This window comes from Spinacia oleracea, chromosome 3 (assembly GCF_020520425.1).
Source record: "Spinacia oleracea cultivar Varoflay chromosome 3, BTI_SOV_V1, whole genome shotgun sequence".
In the NCBI taxonomy this organism is placed as follows: Eukaryota; Viridiplantae; Streptophyta; class Magnoliopsida; order Caryophyllales; family Amaranthaceae; genus Spinacia; species Spinacia oleracea.
Genome location: NC_079489.1, coordinates 15306548 through 15328973, shown reverse-complemented (window position 1 = coordinate 15328973; position 22426 = coordinate 15306548). Strand labels below are relative to the sequence as shown.

The 22426-nt window shown below is 37.2% G+C and overlaps 4 protein-coding genes across 4 annotated transcripts; 1 reads left to right on the top strand and 3 right to left on the bottom strand.

The window, feature by feature from the left end:
* Nucleotides 1-1149: 1149 nt before the first annotated feature.
* LOC110777223 (uncharacterized) lies at nt 1150-2796 on the bottom strand. The gene has a single exon (XM_021981832.2). It carries the CDS (start codon nt 2794-2796, stop codon nt 1150-1152), a length of 1647 nt encoding a protein of 548 aa, XP_021837524.2.
* A 3781-nt stretch (nt 2797-6577) lies between these two features.
* LOC110777226 (uncharacterized) lies at nt 6578-10966 on the top strand. The gene has a single exon (XM_056838850.1). It carries the CDS (start codon nt 6822-6824, stop codon nt 9834-9836), a length of 3015 nt encoding a protein of 1004 aa, XP_056694828.1. The 5' UTR covers nt 6578-6821; the 3' UTR covers nt 9837-10966.
* Nucleotides 9922-10633, bottom strand: LOC130469504 (36.4 kDa proline-rich protein). The gene is made up of 2 exons (XM_056838849.1): nt 10034-10633; nt 9922-9927 (listed from the first exon to the last, which is right to left on the bottom strand). Exons 1-2 carry the CDS (start codon nt 10631-10633, stop codon nt 9922-9924), a joined length of 606 nt encoding a protein of 201 aa, XP_056694827.1.
* Nucleotides 10967-16799: 5833 nt separating the features above from the next.
* Nucleotides 16800-20886, bottom strand: LOC110777225 (probable phospholipid hydroperoxide glutathione peroxidase). Its single transcript, XM_021981835.2, has 6 exons — nt 20502-20886; nt 19656-19732; nt 18769-18830; nt 18553-18671; nt 17242-17409; nt 16800-17145 (listed from the first exon to the last, which is right to left on the bottom strand). Exons 1-6 carry the CDS (start codon nt 20640-20642, stop codon nt 17113-17115), a joined length of 600 nt encoding a protein of 199 aa, XP_021837527.1. The 5' UTR covers nt 20643-20886; the 3' UTR covers nt 16800-17112.
* Between the last annotated feature and the right edge of the window lie 1540 nt (nt 20887-22426).

The following is a 22426-nucleotide window of genomic DNA, read 5'->3' as shown; positions in this document are numbered from 1 at the left end:
ACTCAAACCCTTTATTCCATTAACACTCATGCGCCATTAGCTTCAATAATGCTTTTCAGGAGCTAAGTGTTAGTGGTTGGGGTTTGTGTCAGGGATGCTTGGGGACATTCTGAGATCTTTGTGTGTTGTTTGTTTCTAAACATGTCCTTCATCACCATTTCCCAAAGGGAATAGAGATCATTTCACATGATTGAGTGATCATGTATCCCCTTTGGTAAATTGGTGATGAGGTAATTAATCATTTAGAAATTGCTTATGTTCAATGATGAAATGGTTGTCTAAATCGAATCCTTTGACTTGTGCATGCTGCCTTTTAATTACTAATTACTAATTACTCCCTCCGTTTCTTTTTGATGTTCCTGTTTGGAGTTGTGGGTGGAAATTAAGAAACTAATTACTTTGACATGATTTGTTTTGGCTTTCCGATCTTTTGCCAGTTTTAATGTCTTGGGCAACAATGAAATTGAATTCATGTCTTGTTTACTTAGTTGCTAGTTGTCCCCTTTAGACCCAAAATAACATATTTTGTGTGATCAATGATGAGTCATCATGTGCTGAGACTCAAACCCTTTCTTCCATTAACACTCATGCGCCATTAGCATCAATGATGCTTTTCAGGAGCTAAGTATTAGTGGTTGGGGTTTGTGTCAGGGATGCTTGGGGACATTCTGAGATCTTTGTGTGTTGTTTGTTTCTAAACATGTCCCCTGTGCATTGTTGTTGCTGCCTTTTTCTTGTTACCTTTTCCCTTGTTCTTGCTGCCTTTTTCTTGTGTTGCCTTGGTTATGTTATGTTATAAAGTTATGTTATGTTTGATCTTTTTTGTTATGTTGGTTATATTTGTGTTGCCTTGGTTATGTTCTGTTATAAAAGTCAGAACAAGGATATTTGTGTTGCCTTTTTCCTTGTTCTTGCTGCCTTTTTCTTGTCTTGCCTTGGTTATGTTATGTTATAAATTAAAAAACAACATTCTCATTAATAACATTGATTTCATTCATTGAATTTTCCAAAATGATTGACACTTACAAAATGTTTTGCCTACATGTAATGCTTACATTCAAGCCCACAAAAGTGACATTTTAAATATTCGTGTTACTTTCAAAACATGTCCCCAAAACACAAAAAGTTACCTATCTTTTTCCCCTTGCTTCATTGATTTGCTTTCCATTCATCATAGAGTTGTGTGCACTCATTCACTGCCCATATTGGTGCCTTCACTTGTTCTGGCAGATTGCCTTCATCCTCTAAAATTTTTTTCTTGTTGTGTGGAAGTTGGTAGTTATTGTCTCCCTTGTGTTTTAGAATTTCATTTCCCACATATTGGAGTGTCATCCACACATTAGACAATGTCTTTGGATGAAGTTCTTTATAAGCGTCAATCACTGCTCCACTTAAATCTTCCACTGTCTTTGGCATTTTCTTATGCATGAGTGATTGTATTGACCTAAAAAATCCCAAATCCAATATGTTACAATCTGGACTGTTTGCTGGTTGTTGAGTTAATACAAAAGTAAACCCATCTTGTTTGTAGTGTTGTTGCCACTCTGGATCAGATTGCAATATGGGTGCTTTTGCGTTGTCTTGAATTATGTATATCACCTTTTCCCCGACATGAGGTGGCCATTTCTCTTTGATTGCTGGAATTAACATGTTGATCATCATGGCCCTTGTTGCTATTTGATTCACTGACTTCACTGGCTTGGTTTCTAGTGTCCCCTTCACTCTGTTCTTTGATGTTCTTTTAGCTGCAACTGAATTTGTGAATGGAAAAATACCCAATTTTCCATCAAACTCACAATTCCCATCATCACCCCATCTTGGCCTTGCCACTGCTGCCATGAACATAAACTTAGGGATTTTTGTTCTTGACTTTCCAATTCTGTGTGGCTTTGGTTCATTGTTTGCAAGATATACTCTTTGACTTTTCTGTGTTAGGTAAAACCATTTTTCATCTATGTGAACGAAGTCAAACATGCCATAATATGTTGGGTCATGTGGTATTGAGTAATCCATAATTAATCTAAGTACCCATCTCATTCTTGTCATCTTGCAAGTTTCTGAAATGCCGGGACATAAGGGACTTGAGTGAGCCTTTAACACCTTTCTCTTGATTAATCTCCAAACTGTTGACGGGCTCAAATTAAGCATCCTTGCAAGATCTATAATACATGTTATGTCCCCCATTGCAATCGCTACAATTTGTTCATATGGTACTTCTTTTCTTTTTCTGCCACATTTGTGGAAGTTGGTGGACATATCATATGTTTGCATTGCTTCCTGCTGTCTCCTAGCCTTGTTCCATATTTTTCCGATTGTTCTTGGAGTGTAATCATACTTGATTGCTGCCTCTGTGATTGTCCCCTTAATGAGTTTCTCTAAACCTGGTTTTTTCCTACGAAGCAGGAAAATCAAAATTTCCAACTTCAATCCAACAGTTAACCTTTGCTTCCCCGGCTTATGATGAACAATGTTAATTGGAGTTGATGTTTGATGGTATGGAGGTGTTTCTGACTCATCTATTTGAGGGGTGTTTAAATCAAATAAATATGGAACAACCTGTGAGTTTGCTGAATTTGCTGATGCTGTCTCATCTTCATTTGGAAAGTCTTGTGCCAGTTCATTTAAATCTGGTACTTGCTGAAATTGCTCCATGTCCCCGTATTGATGAGCATTTAAGGGCACTGCATCAGTTTCAACAGCAACTCCTTCGTCCCCCGAGTCAGAATCCGTGCTGGAACCATCACCTTCATCATCTGAAAATCCGAGGAATTCATCTTCCTCTTGATCTGAAGCCATGGTATTTTTTTTTTGGAAGCCAAGTTATGTCAGAGATTGAGGTTGGAAGTTTTATCAAGTTGTATTTATGTTTGCAAAACAAGAAGTCTTTTATATGTGTACTCTGTTTTTTTAGTTGGAGGGAAATCCTAATTTTCATTTTGGAGGGAAATTTCCCTCAAATTTTTTGGTGGAAAAAATGATGAAACTGATCCATGTGTTTGAGAACACAGACTTCTCATTGGTCCGTTTTTTGTGTTGAGGTCCCCAACTCAACAAAAGTGGTCCCTTTTGTAACAGATTTTCTGATTTTCCCTTTAATTAAATAAAATATCTCAATTATCCTTATTTGTTTAATGTTTTCTCTCTCCTTACTTTATTCACAAATACCAATCTCTTACACCCAATCATTACTCTTACCCCCAATCATTAAAAGATTCCAGTTTCTTAATTTCCACCCACAACTCCAAACAGGAACATCAAAAAGAAACGGAGGGAGTAGTAAATAATAATAATTATATCATAAAATTTTATTAAAACATGGAGATTAATAAGTTACAAAATCTGAAATAGCAACTAATTTCTTACCAAAAGCCCAAATTAGAGTGGCCCAATTAATTTGTGGGTTTTAAGGAGAATAAAAACCAAAACCAAAATTGATTTTGGTTTCTGGAAAGGAACAAGGCAGAGGGTGGGGTGAGACAGGGGAGCACGAAGGAGAGAGGAGAGGAGGGAGGGCGTCTAAGCTGGGCGGCGCAGCCACGTGAACCCGCGTCGGAGGCGACGGTGGTGGTGGTTGTCTTCTTGCGGGAGAACGACGGGAGAGAGGGAGGGGAGCACGAACAGGGAAATAACAAGTGGGAGTTTCAGGGGTGCTTTGGGGTGGTTCTGGGAGGAGGCAGTGGGGGCTCGCCGGGAAATTTGGGACGGCAGAGCTTGGTTCACCGAATGGTGAGGGTGACGGGGTGTGGTGGTTGCGGTGTGGTGGCGCAGCAAGGGAAACGAGGAAAAAGGGAGGCAGGGGAGGGCAGAGGAGTTGCGACGAAGGAGGAGGAGAGCAGGGGAAAGTACGGTGGGGCGTGGTGGCGTTTCTGGGTGGCCGAGTGGTGCTGGGGTGGTGGTCGAACAGTGGTGGGAATGGTGGTGGTCGGTGGCTGTTGTGGTGGTGGTGTTTCGAATCAGAGAAGAGGAGGGAAGTGGAATTGAATTTGGATTTTTGGTTTGAGGTTGAACTCAAATTCTGAACAACTGAATTTGTAAAAGAAGAAGAAAGAAGCAATTGGGACTTTGCAATGAATTGAGTCTGATTTTTGGGAAGATAAGAAGGAAGGATGAGTTTCCTTCTGGCTTATACGTGGAGAGCAAAGAGAGAAGAAGAGAAATGAAATTTTGATATTTCAAGGGCATTTTCGTAGTTTTGCATAGTTGAACTAAAATTCAGAATTGTTTTCGCTATTTTTGGAAACTACTAAAAATAGAAATGTTTAGCTAAAATAATTCTTTATAAAAAATATCATTAACGAAAAATAAATTTAGTTTTTGAATAAAATAAGAACGTTTCGAAATTATTAGAAATTCGAAAATAATTACGATTTAGAAACGTCGTTAAGATCGTAAATATAAAATTAAATTATATAATCTGAAAAATAAATCGGGTAACAATATTAAAATTCCAAACGAAATGAAGCTTCGTTAAATTAAAATAAAGTTTGAAATTAGGATTTAAAACGATTTTAGCTAAATAAAAATAATTAAGCATAATTAATCTAGTTTTAAAAATTCGGGGTATTACAACAGGGCTTTTATTGTACAGAGTCATTATAGGGTTATACCGCAATAATTTTGAAAACTATAATAATAATGATACAAAAACTTATGTGTATAGCTTCGTATTCACTTGTACTTGCACACGGCTTTTTTTTCATTTTTCATTGCTCATCTAACGACCCGCCCACTAACGACCCGTTGTTGACCCACGACAATTTAAAAACGTATTTAAATCCACGAAAACTAAAAGGCCCAATCGCAAGCCCATACTCAAGCCAATAAAGGGCTCAGAGATAATTTCATCTGTTCTTAAGAGCACGCATAATTAAGGTAGTGTATGGTTCTTTTTTTCTTTCCTTTTTTCCCATTGAAAGTACTTGTATGAAAAATAGTAGCCTTGAAATGTACCTTCTCCGTCACACAAAAATCCATAAAATGATCGTGAATTGTATGAAAAACAAGTTCTTACTATTAAGAAACAAGTACTCGATCCCGTACTCCGTAATGAAGCTCTGAGTTAGGGTGCGTTCGGTTGTAGCGTTTGGGGTAGCGGGTAACGTTTTGACCTAATCAAGAAGACGCTACTTGTAGAATTTGTAAGTGTTTGGCAAGGTAGCGGTTTATGTAGCGGTTAGCGGTTGGGTAGCTTTTATCAAACATTAAAATTTTTAGCGCTTAAGGTTGCGGGTTGACAAATGTATAGTAAAGTTTTAAAATAATATTTCAGCTTTTACTTTACGTTACGATATCAACCGCTACTTTTACCGAACACTCATGTTATTTACTCACTCGCTACTTTGACAACTAACTGTTACCCACGACTATTCACCGCTACCCGCTACTCCAAGCGCTACCCGCTACCCGCTACCGCTACTTTTACCGAATATGGCCTTAATATTTCTTCCCTTATGATAAGTCAATACATCATGATTTATTTATTTTAAAGACCGAGAGTGACATTTATATAAAGTAATTATATATTATTCGGTTTTAAAATAGTTACACAACTTTGACTTTTTATATTGTTTTATATATTATCCAACTTTGATTTTAATTTTTCTACTAATATGTAAAACAAATCACTATTATTAAATATATTTTTGGTGTCCCCTTGGATTACTAAAATACCCTTCACACTTAAAGAATAGATGATATAATAACAACTTACCCAATAGGAAAGCCCAAAGAAGCATTTTAATCAATCTAGCCCCTTAATAAATTCTTACCATTTTAATTAATCAATCTGTTTATATGCGTTCGGCTCGATCTAACTTATATGTTTCTTATATTTGCAAGCATCGCATTTATATTATTATTTTTACATGTCATTTCAGGTTTAAATGTAATAACACAAATCTGTTTCATATATTCGCATGTATGCATCGCGTGCATATAAGACTAGCATTATTATATGTAAAGTTATTGATTGAGTAAAATATATTCTCAACGTATATTTTCAAAGATACAATCACGGATATACATTGTAAATCGTGAAAGACAAAACCTTACAACTATTTATAAACAGATAAAAAGCATCAAACATACTATTTTGTATACATGCAATACGTTAATAGGAGAATAACGATAGAGAAAGGCTAAATATACAAAAAGTCTTGCGCGCACAAGGTGTACATTAAATTTATTGTACATCAAGATAACTTTACGCAGTTTTTTTTTTTTTTGTAACTTTTGATATGTTTGATTAACTTTTATATTATAAAAAATAAAGTTGATAGATAAAAACATTTTAAAGGGTTATTATGATTAATTTTATATTATTAGTGATTTTGAAAAATAATTTGTATTAAAATGAAAAATATGATCACAATAAAATAGATAACTTTTACATATGTAAGAGTAACTATTAAACATTTTGACTTAATTTTAACTCCGGTGTACAATATCTATTACACAACACTTGTAAATAAGAATTTACGGACAACATAATATTAAGTTGACTGGAAATTCAATAACACACATCTTGATAATTAAATTGTAGATTCTCTCGTGTGACTAAAGAGTGGAGTACAAATAAATCCATAGAAATATAAAGTTATGAAACTTGCAATATTTTTTCCATTCAGCGTTGACGTACAATGAATACTATTTACTTGCGGAAAAATAGACTTTATTCACTTAAACGTTTAACGTACGTACACTTAAAATGCCAAATAACAGAGAAATTAAAAAAACATAAAAACTAAAAATTGGCAGGACATTGGAATCCAGGAGGTGGAGACTTGCCACAATCAACCAAAGCTTGAAGAGCAATTGGAAGAATGAGATTAATGTTCAAAAGTTTTACCCTTATTGTAGTACAAAGGCATACTGCAGCATCCAAACCAGTAAGCCCGCCTAACAAAGGACAACAAGCATTCTTAGCACGTCCTCCTAATCCAATGTGTATTAGTCCTCCTAGCACGTCAACACACCCACCCAGCTTCAACGCATTAATGGGGCATGTTGGTTGTTTTGGTGGCGAAGGCGGGGATGGGATGGGTGTTCCGGGAGGACAAACTGTTCCTGGAGGAGTAGGTGACGGAGTTGGTGGAGTAGGGGTCACAACCGGGGGTGTCATGGGTGGGGTCACAACTGGGGGTGTCATGGGTGGGGTCATTGGAGGTGTTGTGGGTGGGGTAACAACCGGGGGTGTTGAGGGTGGGGTAACAATTGGAGGTTTTGTAGGTGGAGTCACAACTGGAGGTGTTGATGGGGGGCTTACAACCGGAGGTGTTGATGGGGGGCTCACAACCGGAGGTGTTGAAGGTGGGGTCACAACCGGGGGTGTTGAAGGTGGGGTCACAACTGGAGGTGTTGATGGTGGGCTTACAACCGGGGGTTTTGTAGGTGGCGTCACAACTGGAGGTGTTGATGGTGGGGGTTTAGTGGGTGGGGTTACAACTGGAGGCGTTGATGGTGGAGTAACAATCGGGGGTTTTGTTGGTGGGGTGATAATTGGAGGTGTTGATGGTGGTGTCACAACTGGCGGTGTTGATGGTGGGGGTTTTGTAGGTGGAGTCACAACCGGAGGTGTTGATGGAGGAGGTTTTGTAGGTGGGGTTACAATTGGAGGTGTTGATGGTGGGGTTACAACCGGGGGCTTTGTTGGTGGTGTCAGAACTGGAGGTGAGGATGGTGGTGGTTTTGTGGGTGGGGTCACAACTGGAGGTGTTGATGGTGGTGGTTTTGTAGGTGGGGTCACAACTGGAGGTGTTGATGGTGGCGGTTTTATTGGTGGGGTCACAACTGGAGGTGTTGAAGGTGGAGTCACAACCGGGGGTTTTGTTGGTGGGGTCACAACTGGAGGTGTTGATGGTGGGCTTACAACCGGGGGTTTTGTTGGTGGTGTCACAACTGGAGGTGTTGATGGTGGGGGTTTAGTGGGTGGGGTTACAACTGGAGGCGTTGATGGTGGAGTAACAACCGGGGGTTTTGTTGGTGGGGTGACAACTGGAGGTGTGGATGGTGGTGTCACAACTGGTGGTGTTGATGGTGGAGTCACAACCGGAGGTGTTGATGGAGGAGGTTTTGTGGGTGGGGTTACAACTGGAGGTGTTGATGGTGGGGTTACAACCGGGGGTTTTGTTGGTGGGGTCACAACTGGAGGTGTTGATGGTGGTGGTTTTGTAGGTGGAGTCACAACTGGAGGTGTTGATGGTGGTGGTTTTGTGGGTGGGTTCACAACTGGAGGTGTTGATGGTGGTGGTTTTGTAGGTGGGGTCACAACTGGAGGTATGGATGGTGGTGGTTTTGTGGGTGGGGTCACAACTGGAGGTGTTGATGGTGGCGGTTTTGTTGGTGGGGTCACAACTGGGGGTGTTGAAGGTGGGGTCACAACCGGAGGTTTTGTTGGTGGGGTCACAATTGGTGGTGTTGATGGTGGGCTTACAACCGGGGGTTTTGTAGGTGGTGTCACAACTGGTGGTGTTGATGGCGGGGGTTTAGTGGGTGGGGTTACAACCGGAGGCGTTGATGGTGGAGTAACAACCGGGGGTTTTGTTGGTGGGGTGACAACTGGAGGTGTGGATGGTGGTGTCACAACTGGTGGTGTTGATGGTGGGGGTTTAGTCGGTGGAGTCACAACAGGAGGTGTTGATGGAGGAGGTTTTGTGGGTGGGGTTACAACTGGAGGTGTTGATGGTGGGGTTACAACCGGGGGTTTTGTTGGTGGTGTCACAACTGGAGGTGTGGATGGTGGTGGTTTTGTTGGTGGGGTCACAACTGGAGGTGTGGATGGTGGTGGTTTTGTGGGTGGGGTCACAACTGGAGGTGTTGATGGTGGAGGTATAGTGGGTGGGGTTACAACTGGAGGCATTGATGGTGGAGTAAGAACTGGGGGTTTTGTTGGTGGGGTGACAACTGGAGGTGTGTATGGTGGTGTCACAACTGGTGGTGTTGATGGTGGGGGTTTTGTAGGTGGAGTCACAACCGGTGGTGTTGATGGAGGAGGTTTTGTGGGTGGGGTTACAACTGGAGGTGTTGATGGTGGGGTTACAACCGGGGGTTTTGTTGGTGGTGTCACAACTGGAGGTGTGGATGGTGGTGGTTTTGTAGGTGGAGTCACAACTGGAGGTGTTGATGGTGGCGGTTTTGTTGGTGGGGTTACAACTGGAGGTGTTGATGGTGGAGGTTTTGTTGGCGGGATCACAACTGGAGGTGTTGATGGTGGCGGTTTTGTTGGTGGGGTCACAACTGGAGGTGTTGATGGTGGTGGTTTTGTGGGTGGGGTCACAACTGGAGGTGTTGATGGTGGAGGTTTTGTTGGTGGGGTTACAACTGGAGGTGTTGATGGTGGAGTTACAACCGGAGGTTTTGTTGGCGGGGTCACAACTGGAGGTGTTGATGGTGGGGTTACAACTGGAGGTGTTGATGGTGGGGTTACAACTGGAGGTTTTGTAGGTGGGGTCACAATTGGAGGTGTTGATGGTGGGCTTACAACCGGTGGTTTTGTAGGTGGTGTCACAACTGGAGGTGTTGATGGAGGTGGTTTTGTGGGCGGGGTCACAACTGGAGGCGTTGATGGTGGGCTTACAACAGGAGGTGTGGATGGTGGGTTTACAACTGGAGGTGTTGATGGTGGGGGTTTCGTTGGTGGAGTCACAACTGGAGGTGTTGATGGTGGGGTCACAACTGGAGGCGTTGATGGTGGTGGTTTTGTGGGTGGGGTCACAACTGGAGGCGTTGATGGTGGGCTTACAACTGGAGGTTTTGTAGGTGGTGTTACGATTGGAGGTGTTGTTGGTGGGCTTACAATAGGGGGTTTTGTGGGAGGGGTCACAACCGGAGGTGTATAAGGTGGGCTAACAACCGGTGGTTTTGGTGGACCGACTACAGGGGGTGTTGTGGGTGGAGCCACGACTGGAGGTGTTGAAGGTGGAGTCACCACTGGAGGTGTGGAAGGTGGACTTACAATCGGGGGTGTTGTGGGAGGGGTCACGACTGGAGGTGTTGAAGGTGGGGTCACCACTGGAGGTGTGGAAGGTGGACTTACAATCGGGGGTGTTGTGGGTGGGGTTACTACTGGAGGTGTTGTAGGTGGACTTACAACTGGGGGTGTTGTCGGTGGAGTCACAACTGGAGGTGTTGAAGGTGGGCTAACAACCGGGGGCTTTGGTGGACTTACAACTGGAGGTGTTGTGGGTGGGGTGACAATTGGAGGTGTTGAAGGTGGGGTTACAACCGGCGGTGTTGAGGGAGGGGTCACCACTGGAGGTGTTGAAGGTGGGCTAACAACCGGAGGTTTTGGTGGACTAACAATCGGGGGTGTTGGAGGTGGTTTAGGTGGGTGATGGGGTGGTTTATGTGGGTGATGAGGTGGTTTTGTGGGTGGTGTTTTAGGTGGCTTGTAAGGATGATGATGGGGAGGTGGTTTTTCTGGTGATTTTGGGGGAGTATGAGGTGGTTTATGGGGTGGATGATGAGGGTGTTTGTGATGATGGCTTGGCGGCTTAGTGTGTGGAGGACTTTCCGTGGGTGGACAATATGCTTTGGGTGGCTGCGTAGGAGGAAGGGAATGGGAACTAGAAATTGCTAAGGAAGTGAAAACAGTAGCAAGAAGTAGGCAAAGAGTAGCCACATTATGTGCCCCCATTTTTTTGGAAAGTAGAGAGTATAGAATAGTCCCAAAGATGGACCTAACATGACCAATGAGTCATAGACCTTCTTATAGGCAAATCCAACGAAGGGAAATCCAACGTCAAGATAAGTCACAATAATGAATGTGAATGTGAGAAATAGCTAGATGTTAAAGATATGTAAGTTACAGCCTAATTACATAATCACGTACATAGAGACAAGTAGTAGTAGTAGTAGTAGTAGTAGTAGATATTATTAGGGTATTTCTATAGTGTATGGACATTATGGTGTTTTTATTGTTTTAGCCTTTTAGGTCTTGTATATGCATGTATTTTGTTGGGGATCTCCATCTCTTGTTTAAGGGTGAACTGTATCATTTTTAAATTTTAAATACTTGTACATCATGAAATCTTAAAGTTTGGTATTTGTATAAATGTTTGTATTATTTGCAGGAAAATTTGTTAAATACAACCCAATAAATTTGATTCTTTGCAATTACAAACTCAAATTTTCAAATTTGGAAATTACTCCATTTCAAATTACATATTCGGGTCATTTTCCGAAATTTTTTCTGATTCCTCCTACAATTCAGAATTGAACTTTTCTAATACTCCCTCTGTATTTATTTAGGGGATACACTTGCCTTTTCCGGCCTTATTTATTTAAGAGATACACTTGCCATTTTTAGTAACTTATCAACACCACCATCTAATTAAATAATATATCTACACTTCAACCGCACTCCCCACTCCCTAAAATAACATGGTCCCACTTGTTTTTCTTATTAAAATATCTACTCAACCTCACTTGTTTTATTACTTTATTTCATTCAATTCTTTTTCTTAATACCCGTGCCCGGCCAAGTGTATCCAGGGCCGTCTCCGGCAATTTGGAGGCCCTGTGCTAAAATACAGATATTGAGCCCCTAATAATTTTTACGGGTAATTATTTAAGATAAACACATAATTTTTATATTAATATTGTTTTATTTATACAAAATATAGAGTCAAATTAATAATATGGTATAACGTTTTATGTGTGATGGTTTGAGAAAATTGATGTAAAGATTCGATGGACATGAAAAAAATAAAATAAAATAAAATAAAAAAGGGGGCATGGGGAAGAATCGAACCCAGGTTTCAGCTACCACACTTATGAGTCCAAACCAACTGGGATAAAGATTACATATTGAATTATAAAGCAGCTATTAAATATATAATATTTGTTTTTTGGGGGTTTAACCAACATAATTTCTTTTTGGGGCCCCAAAATTTTGTGGCCCGGTGATGGAGGTCCACCTGGACCTCCCTTTAGCCGGCCCTGAGTGTATCTCTTAAATAAATACGGAGGGAGTATTGACGTTGTTTTACTGGTAAAAGAAACTGGTTAGAATTTTAATAAGCTTGTGTACACTAATTTGCTATGATAAAGCCGAAACTATAATTGCTAATTTTTCATTTTACACTAAGAAAAACTACTCAAGCATTTAAAAAACTTTCAAATGTGATTTATTTTTTATTTTTGTTAACATTTTGGAGATCGTGGGGAAAAGTTGAGGTGCTATCATGAAAACAAAAAGCTACCGAGTAATGTGTTAAAAGAAATGTGGTGCATGTACTATTTGTCAGGAAACTTTGTGATGTACAACTAGTTGGTACTCGACTACTCGTACTTTAAGTATTATTCGTTTTGGTAGCCCCATAGTTCGTCGACATTGGACTAGTAACACTGTATTGATTGTAAGAAAGACAACAAGTTGCGATCAAATTTGGTCCATCTTGATGTATTTTTTTTCTAATGGGGTTATTCTTGCTTCACCAAGTCAAGACATTTGCCATATAATTGTTAAAAATTCCAAAAATATACGATATAGGTGTAAGGTGTTTGAAATGATTGAGATATGAAATTTAACAAGTAGTGCCTTTGATGGCACCTACAAGACAATGATTATAATAGACTCCGTGACTTAGCATTGTCTATAAACCACGAGCAGTCACACCAATGCACACAAAATATCCATGCAAATTTGTGGAAATTTTACCATATTTAGGCTTTGTTCTTATGAACTGAAATAAACTCAATTGAGTGAAATTGAATTGAACTAATGAAGTTGATAAACTAAACCGAACTAAACTGAATAAAACTGAAATAAAGTCCAAAACAATAGGGTCTTAGGCAATATTCTTTTGAATTGAACTGAACTGGAATGAACTTAGTGAAATTAAGCTAAAATGAAACTATGTCCAAAAGAACGTTTGTTCTCTTTGGTTGGTCAGGTCTAGTCTGGTCTGCTTTTTTTAGTTATTTATCTGGTGTGATTTTCCCAGGTCTAGTCTAGTATGGGGTCTAAACTGAATTTCTATTCTCTGTTCCGATCTGATTTGATATTAACAAATGTAAGTAATAAGAAACAAAAGTAATTAAGAGAACATAGCCTAGACGTTACTTGACTTCTTAATATTTTAGTGGTTGTTAGCTACTGAAATGTATTTACACTTCAGACGACAAGCTTGATAGGGCGGGCAATAATAACGGGAGGTAATGATAAATTGATAACGGATTTACAGTATATGTGAATATGTAAGAATTATGTCGATGTATATGACAATGGATTCTCGTCCTTGAATGTCTTAATTTATTATTATATTTTTAAAATATCATCATCGTTACCATTTTAGAGGTAGTAATGCCGTAGTATATTGAGTGACATTGTATATTTGTATACTTATAAAGAAAAAAATTCATATGTTTTTTTAAGAAGAAAAATATTTTCACATTTAGTAGCGTGTAAAGGACCTACTTGTAATTTTATTGGAAATGTACGTAGTTTGTAATTCAACAAAACTACAAGCTTGTAATAAATAGTTAACATGCATGCTTGCAAGAAGTGTAGCTCAACAAAACTACAAGCTTGTATAAATAATTAAGTAATAACAAATATTTGGTCTTCAGTAATTGTAGTGTTTTTATGCAAGCTATAAGTTCTTGTAATCAACATTGAGGGAGTTTACAACTTAAAAGTAGCTAGTGTAGCTCAAAAATCTAATTCGACAAGCGCGTCAAACTAACATTAAGGCTCCGTTTGGTTGAGTGTATAACATTTTCAGTGTAAAACGATTTTTATGGAAAACACAATTCTAAAATTAGTTTTCCGTTGTTTGGCTCCATGTAAGAAAAATGGTGAAACGAAAGCAAAATGAAAGGGAAAGTAAGCAGGTAGTGAAAGGAGTGTACAAGAAAATAATTTTCCCTTCATTTTGAAGAGAAAATGATTTTCCATCATTGGGAGAGCAATTTTACTCGGAAGAAAAATAATTTTACACTCTTTTGCAAACCAAACAATGTAAAATTGAAAACAGAGGAAAATTGTTTTTCAAGAAAATGTTTTACGCCCTACCAAATGGGGCCTAAACATTCTCTAAAACAACTAGCTCAAGGGTTATTTTTCCTCTCTCGTATTTCATTCAAGGAAAAATCACTTTCGCTCTCCAACTCGTTTTGATAATTACATTAGCCAAGCATGACTAAGGTAGACTTGAGGCTCAGAGATCGATGTTGGTTACGAAGTAGTTCCCAAATGTTGATAACTTAAAAAGATAATTATCTATTTATACTTTTACTATCTCTATGTTATAAAAAGATTATTTCAAAACAAAAACATACTTCGTATAATTTTTCAATTTATCTAAGCAACTATGGAGTATATACCTCGTATAATACTTGTTTTAAAAGATTAAATTTTCATAATATTACGCATGCATTGCGTGCTTATACAAGCTCGAAATGAAACCTAAGTTGAAGTTGAAGATTTCAGCATAAGACCCAACGCAAGCTCCAATGAAGCAAATGTAACCACACTTTGTTATTTTGGAATGAATGAATATAAATTGGAAACAAATTCATATGAACTTATTGAATTTGAACGAAGCTAAGCTAAAGTAAATTATTATGCTAAATTGAATTGAATTGAACTGAAATAAGTTCACTAAACAAGCCAAATTTGGCTACTCATTATCCACCTTGAGCTGGTCGACCAAATAAACCAAATTTGGCCCATCATTATCAACCAAATTTGGCCATGTAGGTCATATTTTAATTTTGTGGTCAAAACTTAACTCTTTAACTTAAAAAGGCCAAGTATAAAACACACAAAAGGGAATAAAATCAAACAATTATAAAAAAAATGTTCAAAATATTAAAGTAATTTTCTTAAATACAAGACAAAAACCTTGATAATTTTTTTTGGCTCTTTTCAATTGACAACTAGCTAAATCTGATCTTGAGGTAGATGGTGTTGAAAAAAGGAGGTAATGTTATCTGCATTTCCATTAATCCAAGATAAGATTTTTATCCTTTATTTTTATGCCAACCTATGTTGGTCCATGTCCATGCTGTATTGTGTTTATAATTGAACCCGTAGTTAAAATCTTCGAGTACCTTGTTTTATTGAAGGACTTGAGTGATGTTGCTTGATCGGGATGGTTCTGAAGCCTATGTGAGAAAAATAAAGTAATTCGTCCGTTTTTTTAGTTGCAACGCTTTGTATTTTACGTTTATCAACGTATAACTTGAATAATTAATATCTTTAACAATCGATAAATCCAAATTATAGAAAATTAATTTTCACAAAGTATACATTAACAGGAATCTAACAAGATCCCATATAAATATTTTTCGTAAAATATAAATCTTCAAAAATAAACGAAGTAAATTATATATATAGTGCAAAAAGTAAAATATTGCAGCTGTATTTAACGGGAGGAAGTATTTATTAAGAGTATTTTACTGTCAAAGTTCAATCTTAAGACTATCAAGAGTTATGTGTCTTACAAAATAATTAGGGAAAGCGTATCGTTCATTTGTTCCTTAAATATTATGGAGACAGAGTACTACATATAACAACGTTCACTACAATTTTTTAAAGTTTCACAAAAGAGTGTTGCTACCTTTTAAGGAAATCAAATACGAAATACTACCTCCATTTTAAAATAATCGATCTTTTACAATTTTTATTTTTGTCCGTTTCATAATATTCTTTACATTTACTTTATTATTTTTTGACATAAATATTTACTATATTTACTATCTTATCCTTCTTACCCCACATATTTTTGTAATTTTTCACTCACATTTTTTTATTTTATTCGTTTTATTCTTACACTCACACACCTTTTTACACATTTATCTTACTCTATCAATATTTTATTATATTAAAAAAAATTTCTACTTTTATCTTAAATATTAGTACAAATAATAACTGTAAAAATCTTTATAAAACGAATGTAGTATTTCTTTTCATGTTGTAAACATCTAATTTACGTTCGAATAAAAAAAACATCTAATTTACGTACTACTCACTTGGGTTTTGTAGGTAATTCATACAAGTCTCTTCTCGTCCTTTTACTCGATTTTTAAAATGTGTCCAATTCTCGATGTTCCATGTTGTAATGCATGTATTATTGAACGGAAGAAGTATTATATTCCTCCGATACGTAGTGCGTAGTACTCCGTATCTTTTTACGAGTTTGTAAAGTAATGAATTTCCCATGACAATCCTTTTGACACAGTTTCTACATTTTCTTTTTGTCTTCGATTCTACTTCCATGCACCATGCCAAGTACTCGAAGATCTTCTGACAGTTCTTCTATACGCCAAAAAAAAACTACCAGTTTTTACATGTTCATTGATGTCGGTAATTCCAATTAATTTATACGTAGTACATTTTTTGATCTCTAAACGTAATATGTTTTTAGGTACGGATATCTACAAATTACAAATGGATAGGGGAATTCAGGCATATATAATATATTGTACATATGAGCCCTTGGTTTTAAACTTTTAATCATTAAGCTAAGACGGCATTGTTATCTTTTAGGGGGTATTTGATTCCCATAGTGGTGTGGTTTGGAATCAGAAATGAAACTATGATGGTTTGGGGTTGGAAGTCTTGGAACTTGATTCCTAATAGCATGTGTTTGGTTATATCGGAGAATGAAATTTTATAAACCAAATAAAAGGCATAGGTTTTGCCCATTCCAAAGTCCAAACCCATACCTCACAACCAAAAATCCGCAAACCAAACACCCTCTTAAGGGTATGCATGCAGCAGAGCCAGACAGAATGTTACTTCCAACAACATAAGGTTGTTATGAGCTAATGGCCTTAACAGAGGTACGGTAGAATTATTGCAGGGAACTGAAAGCTGCTTAATTCATCGAGGTTGAACAATGCTCCTAATCCCACTATAAACTTTCCCACTACCTTGTTGAAGCCTACACTAAAACATCAGTGTTTCTTTGCTGATATTGATGTTCAATTCCTTCACCCCTTAACCCTTTTCCAACTACAACATCATTTCCATCATACAATAATCGTAAGGCGAGTCAATTTTCATCATCACACATCCACAATTTCCAAAATCAACCAGAATTACAATAACAGACTTCAAAAATCAAGTCCTGCATGTTTTCTCTTCACAATTTGCGAGTCTCAGATCTAAGATGATTCCAGGAGGTTTTGAATCTCACTCTGCAACAAATAATTGGAGGGAGGAAACAGAATTCAGAGAAGGGGGGAAAAACAAGAAACTTTTGACAGGAAAACAGAAGAAAGTACTAAACAAACCTCAATTTTCAGGGGGGAGGTCACAGGAGCATATCTCTCAACAACATTTCCTTGTCTGTCCACCAAAAATTTCGCAAAGTTCCATTTGATCTCATCTAATATTACGCCGGATTTCTTTGATTTTAAAAACTTGTAAAGTGGTGCTGCATTCTTCCCGTTGACATCTATCTGCGGAGTTTACATAACCAGCTTGTAAGTTGTATATACTCCATGGAATTGTTGAGATTCACAACAATCACAAATTAGAAGAAACTTCAGGGTCAAGCAAGGATGGGAAACTAAACAATGAATTTCTACTCTATAAGAACAAAAGAGATTGACCAAAGGACAAAATCTGCATCAAGGGCTCATGAGCTCATCTATGGCTTGGAGATAAACAGCTTGTGTTTTTCTTTTCCTACAACTTTATTTTACATATGTTTTCCAGTTCAGTAAGAGTAGGGTATTAATAAAGTTAATTTTCCACTAGAAGGCGAGGCAAAAACTTTCCAGGAAAGATACATTCTTATGGTAGCAATACAAGCTTGCATTAAAAATGATGATGAAGCTATTTATGAATAAACGAGTTTCATTTGCTAGTCTGTAGGTCCTCAGATGGTTTTCAATCGGTGTCTATTTTACTTGAGCTACAGTGTGAAGTCTCAGCAGGTATTGATACACATTTAGAGCAAATGCCATTCTCTAGTAATCTTGTGTCAAGATCTTAGAGTTAAGACCTATTATCAAATTGAAAGACAAGTCTCTCTTTCAACTTTCAACTTTCAATAATTGCAGATGCAGATAAACAGGAAACAAAGATGAGAAATGTCAGATTATTCTACCAGTGGTATCATCTTTTAATCTGGAAACCTCCTACGCAAAATATTTTCTGAAGATTATTAAATTCCAATATTTTCACTAGAGGGAAATTCTTGTAAAAAATGATATCAATGGTTCCGTTCCATTCATTACTCGTACAAAAAGTCAAACAAAAACCCTTAAAAGTAATTTTAAGTTATTTCAAGAAAAGAAGGTAAATATATAATCGTTTGACAGGAAACCTGGTCGAAATACAGGAACGGAAACACACACACCTAAACTCCCACACACACACACATATAAGAAAATTATTTTAAAAAAGGACAGAGAAACAGAAATTAAGCAAATACCAGATAACAGATACTTAGTTAAGCCAACCCTCAGTAAAAGAAGAAAAAGTGTAAGATCTAATTGATTGAACAAATAAAAAGCACATATAATATGATTGTGTTTCATTTAGCGGTACGTTATTCACCAGCTGGGTCTCGTTTCATGCTTTGAGAGATGTATTACCTTCTGAAATAAAGGGAATTCTGCTTTAAAAGAAGAACAGACTGCTTCATTGATTTCTTCATTACTTCCTGGTTCTTGCCATCCAAACTGGTTACATGGGAAGGCTAATATTTCAAAGCCTATCACATAGATGACATACACACCAACATACATCTAAGACAATTAGATACTGTAAGAAAAACTTTACAAAAGTGTACTGTTGGAGAAAGAACAAACCTTGGTCCTTGTAGTTCTTATACAAAATGTTCAATTCCTTGTAGTTCGACTTTGTTAAACCACTGCACTTTTAAGAAAACGAAATCCTCAAATGAGAAAAATCCAAAGGGAAAAACCTTTGAGGGGAAAAACAGATTTATGTATCCACATGGGACCACATCATAGCGAGCACTCTAATAAAAAAAATCATGTTGGACTGACCCGTGACTCTGTGAGGATCAACAGGAATTAACCTAATCAAATAAATTTCAAGAGCATTCTAATAAAATCTGACCCCAAATCATTTTGGGACTAAGGCTTTGTTGTTGTTGTTGTTACTCTAATAAAATCTGACAGCAGTTAAGTTAAATTCAATGACCTCTCGCAAACTTCTAGGAGAAAGTAAAAATATTCAGATTACTTGCATTTGTGGGTTGCAAAATGCATCCAGATGATCGATGGCAAGCAAGTCTGTATAGGTCGTTCTAAAAAATTTCAACGCGAGAAAAGATACATGGTAAAACTAGATTATGAGAAATATATGGTGTATCAGGCAAGACTTGGAGAGAGGGTATTTTTTCTGCACGTTATGGTTCAATTACCAGGCCTTAAGCCCTTAACTAAAGTGATGTGGGTTCACACGGTTTAGCTTTAGCCTATTCCAAATCCATCCAGATGAACTCTACTGGGTAGTTCTTGTGAATAGGTAATACTCTTCCGCTTTTCTATGCAATAAAACTAAAATTCAGCAAAGATATTTCACCACCTTTAATGAAAATGATAGTGTCTACAGAAACATCAAAAGGCTGTTCTTAGAAAACTGATGAGATTGATGCATATAAGGATTCAAGGAAACACATAACAGCACGCCACTAGAGAATACAAAGGGAATTGAGAATTGTATTTACCATTGGGAAGCGACATTGACAATCAGAAGAACCTTTTCCTTGTAAGTACTGAGGCTTACATCTTTACCATGGATATCCTGTTTATCCATAAGAAGTGAACAACAAATCAGACATCAATAAGCCGCCTTATTAATTCACAATTTCACACACTAGTTGAAATAGTTGAACCAAACAAGGTTGTTTAGGATATTTCATACTACTCAAGAAGGGTAATCCTAGAATCAACAGCCAATTTCAAAGGTTGTATGTTTTCACAATATCATACTAAAAAAAGGATCATCCCAAGAACAACATCAATATCTACTTTACATTATTGCGGTATCACCTCATAGGCTCATACTGAGGCTTGAAAATCAAAGAATCAACGCCACAAGATTACTCCGTAGTACTTTGTACATGACAAGACAAAATACGATCAAACCATTAACACCTATTTAGACAACTACAACGCAACTTGACATCATATATATCCCTTCCTTTGATCCAAAAGGGGTAAATCACCCCAAATTAGAAAATCACAAGTACCTTTTTGCAATCAAACACAACACATTTTTATTAAACCCAATTCTGAACAAGTTCAAGCTTAACAAATGGTGTACAAATCAAATCATAAATATAAAACCCAATTCTGAACAAGTTCAAGCTTAACAAATGGTGTATAAATCATAAATATAATCGGAAACCCCTAAAAATATGGGAATTTGAAATTGAACACTACAATTAACACACTCATCATAAACTATAAAAGGGGTAATGCATAGTTGTAACTAGTAAGTAATTAGCAAGTAATGAGCAAAAAAAACTGAACCCTAAAAACAAATAATCTGATTGACAGTTGACAATTACCTTAACAGTGAAATCATAAATGGAATTGGGCAATTCTTCAGCTGATTGTTGAGAAGATGGAGATGGGTAGATGTAGAAAAGGGTAACAGCAAAGCCCAGAAAGAGGAGAGAGACCCAATGTGTCAATTTCCCTAAACCCATTGTTAATTTGTTACTGCAACTCTAAATTATGAACCTTTTTTTACATCTTCCTCTTTGGAATGGATGGGACTGGGGTGGTAGTTGCGCATGTTTGCAGCACATTGAATGATCCGAATTCCCAACTAGTCAACTACCCCCAAACTAACAGATAGAAAATGAAGAAGTATAATTGCAGATATGAATGACATCTTGTCGATGTTGATTCTCCTCCTTAGCTTTGTTGTTCACTCTGGATGGAATTGGGAGCACATGACCTATCAAGGTGAGATTCTTTGAATTGACGTATTTTGTTTGCTTGTGGTTTCGAGTCGATTTTGATTTTTTTTTGGGAAATTCCCATTAGTACACTCTTATTATTGACTTTTGCTAATGATACACTTACTTACAATTATATTTCCAATGATACACTTAAACTATTGACTTCCCTACCATCCTAATTTTTTTCATTAAATAACTTAACCCTAGTTCATCATTAGAATTCAAAATTAAAAATAACTTGTTCTTGCTACCCATGAGGCCTCGACTCCACAGTCCACAACTCTATAAGTTCCCATCTTTCTCCTTAATTAATATCTCAGTCTGACACCCTTTCATCTCCAATCTCTTGTGCTCAAAGGTCACTGCTAAACTGAAATGGGTGAGTGGTCTAAAACGTTGATTGCTAAGCTCTCTTGTGTTGCAATTATCATTTGATCAAGTATAGGGGGAATCCAATAATACATTAAAGTTCATGATTGTGTTTGATTAATTTGCTTTAGGAATTAGGTGCAACATCCATGGAGTTTGGTAGGGGTAAAAACATCGGCCTTCTTACATAGCGGGCAAAAGATTGATTTGGGAGGAGGCCCAAAAAAGATATACCGCACACGAGAAGAATCAAAGAAACCGTATGTTTATTTGAGGTGTCAGATGTATTTCTATAATTTCAGTAATTTTCGGTAATAATTTCACCGGAAAATATATTTGGGGCTAATTTCATAGTTAATAAGACTTATAGGGTCGGATAATTGATTCAACAATTGAGGTGAAGTTGAATAATTTCTCAACAATTTTGTTGTTAAAGTTTAGAATTCGAAAGGTAAGAGTAGACTATGTAGTTTTATTTACGTTTTTAGATGACAGGGGAAGAAGATAGGAAGATGAGCTCTTTAGGTTTCTGCGTTTATCAAAAGTCTTAAGTTTTATTTGTTTTTTTATTTTTAATTCTAATGATGAACTATGGTTAAACTATTTAATGGAAAAAAAATTGAGGATAGTAAGGAAGTTAACAGTTTAAGTGTACCATTGGTAATATATTTGTAAGTGAGTGTACCATTGGCAAAAGCCAATAACAAGAGTGTACTAGTGGGAATTTCCCTTTTTTTTTCAACCTCCATTTTCTTCGTCCTATTTTCACTTTAATAAAGATAAAACTAGCTTTTGTTTTCCGTTTTTCGCACGGGCTTTTACTCACTTGAAACTATTTTTTTTTTAGGGAGAAACTACAATTTTCAAACAAATGATAAGTTACCTTAAGGCTCTGTTTGTCAAAACTAACTGAAACGAAGCTGAAACTGATAAGTTATCTGAAACTGGTAAGGTGATAACTGAAACTGATAAGGTGCTGAAACTGATAAATTAACTTATTAGATAAATTGTTTGGTAAAATTTATTGTTTAAGTTGTTGATTTTTAGTTATACTCCCTCTGTCCCTTAATACTCGACCTGTTTTGACCGGACACGCTTACCATTGCACAACTTTGACCACCGATTTCTTTAACTATATATTATAAAAACTTATAAAA